Source organism: Aspergillus nomiae (assembly GCF_001204775.2).
Source record: "Aspergillus nomiae NRRL 13137 chromosome Unknown contig00391, whole genome shotgun sequence".
NCBI lineage: Eukaryota > Fungi > Ascomycota > Eurotiomycetes > Eurotiales > Aspergillaceae > Aspergillus > Aspergillus nomiae.
The window spans coordinates 24,460-31,676 of record NW_015378446.1 but is presented as its reverse complement, the minus strand read 5'-3'; the positions used below and the strand labels follow the sequence as shown (position 1 = coordinate 31,676).

The window sequence follows — 7,217 nt, the reverse complement described above, 5'->3', positions numbered from 1 at the left end:
TCTTCTCCCCACCCGTATACTGCACCCCCAAGACCTCATCCGCCTCGCGCAACACCTTCGTAACTCTCGCCCCCGACCGCAGCTGAAACAGCGAACTCGCCTTCAAAGAATCCAAAAGCGCACTGACGATCGAAATCCCAGGCGGCCGCTGCCCGGCCCCCCGATGAGTCCGCGGGCGACTATGTCCCCCCAACCGACAAACCGTGCTCAAGTCGACGCCTTTCTCATCCGTGAGCCAGTACACCGCCTCAGCAGACGAAGCCGTGACGGTGGCCATAAGCGATTCCCGCCGTCTATGCTCCTCGGCGGGAGAATTCGCGAAGACATCTCCCGCCGACTTGACCGTGTCGGCGAGAAAAAGCTCCCGGGAGTCATCGGCATCCCCCGGCTGGAACCTCGTCGGCGCGCCGTTTATCCCCGACGAAGCTTTGATGCTATTCCCGCCGGGTTTCTCGGCCCTGTCGAGCATTATGACAGGGACTTGGTGTGAGATGAGCTGCGTCGCGGCTGATAACCCGGCCAGTCCGGAGCCAACCACGATCACGGGCTGGGGTTGTGTTAATGGTGACGACAACGAGTATGGTGAGGTGGTCATCGTGGTCAAGAATCTGGTAATACTGTTTTGTATAGGGTGGAGTAGGAATTGGATTGGACGTAGATTCATATTCCAGTTGGCGAAATAGAGGGGGATTATGACTGGTGTCGTGGCATGGATAATATAATATACGGGCTGAGCTGGTTTTGGGGAGCACAAGAATCGTATGATATCAGATGCATAAATCATTCCACCCACACGGATCTCGTTTGTTCCGTGCCACCCACGGTTCTGATGCAAGTCATTCCATGTTTTGTTTATTTTATTTCATATTTAAGTTAATTAATGTGACCGGCGGGGAATCTCTATTCTGGTTGGCCTCAGGCACTCAATTTATGTGGTTTGCCCTAACTGTATACCCTTGATGGTACCACGGGTTGGTATACCTAGGAAATCCACATCAGAAGGTATACATCGAATCTATAGTCTCGATCTCGTAATTACTCTGTTTATACAAACCTCAGTATGCACTTACAGGACTCCACCTCTTTTAACCTAAATATTAAGCTATCTCCTCATCTACTTTATAGCATTATTATCAATGTTTATTACGATAGCCAGCCTTTAGCCCTAAGCAAGACCGAGAGATATTAATTGGCCTCAGTATTTATTTCCAAGCACTAGAAAAATGTATGATATCATTAAAAGTTATTAAGAGCATGTAGAATTTTCTAATCAGTTTAGAGCAATAATAGGAATGGTAAGTATGCTTGTAGAATCCTGTAAAACAAACTATACCTCAGTCACAAAAGTGGCCGTAGTCTTGTTTTCCAACTTCGAAGAAACCTTTAGGATATCCAATCTAGACGGCTAGTCACATTGCCCTATGATGTGCTAAATGAGACACCATGAATGTGGCTGATGCTACTAAGTACTACTATAACTTAGCTGGCCGATATGGGTCTAACTGGCTTCAGTTTAGCTCCGAATTGCTTTCCGAATCCGGTAAGATCGTATTCGGACCAGCAGAACCAAAATGGGTCTCGACGGGCCAATCCAAGCCCTATCTTACATCTAAAAGCCTCCACGTTGTGGCTGACGCTGACCCTGTCCGACGAGCATACCCAATTCAGTTGCATACCAATTTCTGCCTCGTATTCTCAAATGGCATATAAACACAATGCTCTTCCCCTTTCTCGCTGGATCCGGTCCAGTAATCCATCGCGTTTTATTCTTATTGAAGTGCCCAACTTGCCGAGATGTTTATAGCCGCAAAATATATACATCGAAAGATCAAGTCTAGGAATCAGGATCCGAACAAGGATATCCCGAAGCCCGTTACAGAGAAAAAACCTTGCCCACACTCGCGACCTTTCCAGGTTGAGCTTCAGACCAGAGCGTCTGGTGAGAATCCTCGGACTTCTCAAGGTACAACTCCTTCAACTATAGAAGAGGATAGGGTGTTAGTGCCTCAAAACTTGCCAAAGAGCGACGAAAAGTGTCAAGTCTGCAAGAAACAGAAGCATGATGCTCGCGTTTATCGATGGAAGCTCATCGCAGGGCTGTGTCTGCCGTTTATACTGGCAACATTGGATCTGACAATCGTCGCGACGGCGTTGCCATCTATAGCCTCCCACTTCAGTGCGTTTTCCCTGGTCAATGTTGATCATCTTGGAGGGCTGACAGTAATTGTTGCAGATGAGTTTGACGAGCTAAACTGGATTGTTACTGCCTTTACCCTAACATCAACCACCTTCATCCCCATGTTCGGCCAATTCGCCGATGTCTTCGGCCGTGGCGAGACTCTCCATCTCTCGTTGTTTTTGATGATCATTGGAAGTGTGCTGTGTGCGGCTGCACAGACGTGGGGAATGCTTCTACTAGGAAGAGCCTTGCAAGGCGTGAGCGACGCCGGCCTGATGAACGTGGTTATGATCATCCTCTCAGACAAGGTGTCTCTGAAGGAAAGCGCAAAGACAAAATCCCTCTTTACCCTTGTTGGGGGTATAGGTTACGCTGTTGGGCCACTTGTCGGCGGGTAAGATATTCAGAACTCCAAATTATAATAATAATTCGCTGACAGGCACTAGGTATCTAACAGATGTAAGACACATACGTGGTTCATATCATGCACCGGTAACTAACTGGGTCAGGCCAACTGGAGATACTGCTTTGTGATATCCATCCCTGTACGTTTGACCGTCTTGCTGCGAGACACAATTGCTGATTGGAATAGATCGCTGTTATCGCCCATATACTAGTCTTTATTTTGTTGCGCAATGAACTTGTTGAAGGCACAATGTTCAAACAGGGCTCTCGACTGTCAGGGATTCTGCCAGCTCTGGCAACTGTCGATATTATCGGTTCCATCCTCTTCATCTTCGGTGTAGGGCTTATCATCCTAGCCACTGCGTGGGGTGGAGCTACGTATCCCTGGTCAGCGCCTCAGGTGATCGCACCATTGGTAGTGGGCAGTGTTTGCTTCGTTTTATTTTTCGTCTACGAATACTTCCTCGAGCCGGGCCGGATATTCGCTCGAGTCTTTCCAAAGCAAGTGGCCATGCTCCCGTACAGCATGTTCGCCAGAAGAGACACGATCTGGCTAGCGATTGTGCAGTTCTCTAGTGGAGCAGGTAACCTTCTTCATCGGCCTTAAATCGCCCGCAAGTACACTGACATCGGCAGCAATGTATTCCATTTTCTACTACATCGGAATCTACTTCTCCCTGGTCGAGGCATATCCAGCCTCAAAAGCAGGCGTGCAGTTACTATACTACATCCCCGGAATGGGAGGTACGTACCTGCTGCCCCTAGATCCAACCGTACCCCAACTGACTCAACCGCTCTATAGTTGGTGTCTACATCGCCGTCTTCCTCTGCAACGTCTGGCCAGCCCAAAGCTTCTTCCCCCTCAACATCGGCACAATAATCAGCACCGTCGGCCTCGCCATGGTCGTATACGCCATCCACACACAAGACACCAGCCTAATCAACGGCATGATGGCGATCACCGGCGCGGGAACAGGGCTCCGCTTCATGCCCGCCACGTTGCACATGGTGGGCGTATGGCCGGAGAAGATCGCGCCCGCGCAGTCGCTGATGCGGTTCGCGCAGCCGTTTGGCGGTACTCTCTGTCTGACTATCATGGGCAGTGTTTTCAATAACAAATTCACCCAGTCGTCGGTTGTGTCCGGGGGCGCTGCCGGTGGGGATATTGATGTCCATGATACGAACTCTTTGGCGTACATTGCGGACTTGCCGGCTGATGCGCAGAGGAGCGTGAGGATGGCTGGGAAGGATGCGATTATGTGGGCTTTCATCGCTGTTTTGCCGATCATGGGGCTTAGTCTTGTCACTGGGATGTTTATCGGTAATGTGTGGATTAAGCCCAAGCCGAAGACGGATGAGGAGCAGCGGAATGCGTTGCAGGATGAGAGCAGCCACAGTGAAGTGATCTACGTGCCGTATCTGTGGGCGTTGTTGAAGGTATTTCCCTTGTCCATCCTCACCCATCGACTCTCTGTAGCTGGCACTAACACTCTCCAGGGCAACATCGACTCATACAAAAAGACCAACAAGATCTTGCCAGAAAGCAACATCAAGTCCGCCGATTTCAATAATTCATAAGACCCTCGCATTCAGGAACCCAAATAGATATAATATAGACACAATAGTTGCATAATCAAACAACATTCTACTACTAAATGGAGCATGGAAAGCCCCCCTCATTAGTCCCCCCCCCCCGATACACAAACAGTCCGTAAATCACCTCAAAACACCCCCTACACCAGCCCACCCGAGCACAAACCCAGACAGCGCCTCCCCGAACACACCACCCCCAAGCCACACATCCCGCCACGAGTCCTTCCTCCTCATCTCCCTCCCAGAAGCCCACACCATGCCCTTGTCATCGATCCCTTCGATCTCGCCCATGTTCGGCCCGGGGAAGAACACACCCGCGCCCTGGCCCTTCGAGTGCTGCAGCAGGAAGACATGGAAAACACCAGACACGAGGACCGTCCCGGCTAGGTAGAATAGGAATCCCGTTGCGGACTGCAGGGCGAGGATACCGGCCGTGAGACCCAGGAGGAAGGAGGTGATGGAGTGGAGGTTTGCAAGAATCTATTTAGTTTTGTTAGTTAGCTCTTTCTATCTTCCTTCCTTTCCCTCTCTCTCTCTTTCTTTCAGGTATATCCATCCATCGGACTCAACACCCCAGGACAAGATCAGAGAACAACGTACGCGGTTATTATGCTGCACCGACTCCGGGACCAGCGGATTGATCAAAAGCGAGATTTCCTGTTTTGTTGGCGGCATTTTCAATCCTCGTTTTCTCTTTTTAATAAGGCTTTCGTTCTTGGTGTTTGGTAGAGTGGTTTTGCGGATAGAGTGTTTTTTTGTCTTCTTCGGAGCTCCTTGAAGTGAAGGCTAGCTAGACGGCCCCTATTTCAAGATGGGAGTCGGTTCAATTAGCAGATATTAATCGCAATCGTGAGAATTGGGGCTCGGGATCATCGCGGCTTTTGCTGATGATGTCGCGAGTTGGGGTGTATTCTGCTGCTTGGTTCCGCTTTTTGGTGGGTCTGGGGCTTGCTTAGTCAGTGGGTTTTTTTGTTGGTGCCTGAGGCTTGTTAGGGCTTTTGTATCTATAGTGAAGTGAAGGACTTGTTTCTTTTGGTTGAGTTATAGGAGAGTTATGTAAAAAAAAAAAATAATAATAATAATAAAGCCAGTGTCCTCAATTTCTAGTCCAGTAGCTAACTACCACTATCACTACTATCAAAACCCAGACTAAATCACCAAATTATACCCCCATCCTCCTACACCAGGATGCAAGTCATACTACTGATGCCAATCACAGGCTACAATCAACCTTACCACAGCACTGGTTCCTTCCACTCTTCCAGATACAGTTATTGACAGGTGCCTTGATATCGCACGGAATCTCCGTGAGATCGAAGGCCGTGCACATCTGCGGATCTTGCGAAAAGAAAGTAATGGCAGGCGTCAGAGAAGGACAAGCGGGACCGACACCCCACTCGACGCCTCCGAGACAGTACTTTCCGCATGGCCACTTGCTCAAAGAGAATTTGCCGGCTGAAGCAAAGTCCTTGGTCTTGCCGATGTGGGCGCCGTCCTTTGCGTTGTTGAGCCATTGGCCCTTGTTGGCGCCGGTTTTGACGTCGCCGTATAGGTCTCGGATGTACACTCCGTCCTGGGGGTTGACGGGCAGATCCCCTTCACACTTCTCGTCAAGACACAGCTGGAATTTACCGTAGTGGAAGTTCATGTCGTCGGGTTTGGCGTAGTAGATTCCGTCGGCGCCGGAGCCTAGGGTGTTGCCGTTGGGCGCGGTGAAGGTGTAGCATTTTCCTTAGAAAGGGGGGTTCTATGAGTAGGTGGTCCATGTGAGGGGTAACAGGAAACTTACCAGATGTTAATCCGGAGGTGCAGACTTGCTTATGGCAGGCCCCGTCCGGGCCTTCGACCGTGTCTTTTGGACAGACACACTTGCCGTCGACAAGGACTTTGCCGTTCTCACATACCGGCTTGCAGATCAGGCCGTCATAGATCTGCCCAGTTGGGCAGCACCTATAGCCAACTTCGCCGGAGCCAGCAAGGTCGTGGCCTTCGGCACAGCAGTCGAATGCTGTCTCGGGGCTACCCAGAAGGTTCAGTCCCTTCAAGCAGCAGGCAAAATATTTCTTGTCGCTGGTGAGAGTGGGAACGGCACCCGGTGCGGCACAGGTCTTGCTTGTTCTGCAGGTAAACCCGGGCTCGCAGTCGGGGTCATCGTACTCGATCTTGTTGTCGGTGATGACCACATCGGGGCCAACTTCGAATGTCGGGACATTCTTCTTGAACATCTTGGCCTGAATGGAAGAGGCCTGGAAGAAAAGGACCAGCAGGCTGAGTTGAGAAGGCTTCATTTTGAAGAACAAAGAGTGGTATTGCTGATGAAACTGTGTTTTGAGATGATGATTGTTAGAGCTCTGCAGTTGACTGAGCTGGATTCGTCGCTCTTCTTATAGGTTTGAGAGACTCGATATTTGGAATTGTTGTGAGCAGGACGTCCCCAGGCCATACTCTCAGCTCCACAACACCTCGCATCCTTCAGCTGTGAAGGTGACAGGATGCATCTGTTCATGGGAGGGTCAGCTGGAAAGACTTCGTCATGCCCAGTGCGTCGTCCCTGGTATAATGCTAGACGCTGATGAACAGAACCAATCGACGGCGACACTAGCTAGACGACCGTAGGGCCTTTTGCTTCATTCAGTCAGCCACTGTTGTCTATTTGTCACTATCACAGGGGTGCGTACTTGATGAGGGAGAACAGGGGCATTGCTATAGCGGTCCGACTAAGATCTCCGTTTAGCCGGAGGGACTCTTAGAAAGTCCAGACCGATCCAAGGTTCTCTAACACTTAGAATGATAGAATGAGCATACAGAACACACCGTGCGCTCTACTGTAGCGTCAGTATCTGGAATCTCGTCTCTCCGTCGTGCAAGGACGGGACCTCTGACTACCAGAATGTCAGGAAAGGCCAGTAGCACCAGCGTTTTCCCTTCGAGGTTGAAGGTATGACAAGAACGGTATGCTTCACAAACCAAGCGCACGCTGTCTTACTCCCACGCTAGTAGAAGTGACACAAGCACAAGCATAAATGCGAAGCGCCAACTG

General features: G+C 50.2%; 4 protein-coding genes across 4 annotated transcripts; 1 reads left to right on the top strand and 3 right to left on the bottom strand.

The window, feature by feature from the left end:
- Nucleotides 1-35: 35 nt before the first annotated feature.
- ANOM_010286 (putative FAD dependent oxidoreductase) lies at nt 36-595 on the bottom strand (the record flags this gene model as incomplete). Its single annotated transcript, XM_015555542.1, has 2 exons — nt 36-148; nt 199-595. The coding sequence occupies 2 exons, from the start codon at nt 593-595 to the stop codon at nt 36-38; spliced, it is 510 nt and encodes a 169-aa protein (XP_015402898.1).
- Nucleotides 596-1,794: 1,199 nt separating this feature from the next.
- Nucleotides 1,795-4,162, top strand: mfs56 (putative MFS multidrug transporter; the record flags this gene model as incomplete). Its single annotated transcript, XM_015555541.1, has 7 exons — nt 1,795-2,573; nt 2,626-2,638; nt 2,689-2,724; nt 2,772-3,168; nt 3,221-3,328; nt 3,387-4,021; nt 4,082-4,162. 7 exons carry the CDS (start codon nt 1,795-1,797, stop codon nt 4,160-4,162), a joined length of 2,049 nt encoding a protein of 682 aa, XP_015402897.1.
- A 138-nt stretch (nt 4,163-4,300) lies between these two features.
- ANOM_010284 (EMC6 family protein) lies at nt 4,301-5,026 on the bottom strand (the record flags this gene model as incomplete). The annotated part of the gene is made up of 2 exons (XM_015555540.1): nt 4,301-4,657; nt 4,778-5,026. Coding segments are annotated over 2 exons (438 nt in total), but the record flags the coding sequence as incomplete, so codon positions are not given.
- A 172-nt stretch (nt 5,027-5,198) lies between these two features.
- Nucleotides 5,199-6,559, bottom strand: ANOM_010283 (cysteine-rich secreted protein; the record flags this gene model as incomplete). The annotated part of the gene is made up of 2 exons (XM_015555539.1): nt 5,199-5,908; nt 5,967-6,559. Coding segments are annotated over 2 exons (1,086 nt in total), but the record flags the coding sequence as incomplete, so codon positions are not given.
- Between the last annotated feature and the right edge of the window lie 658 nt (nt 6,560-7,217).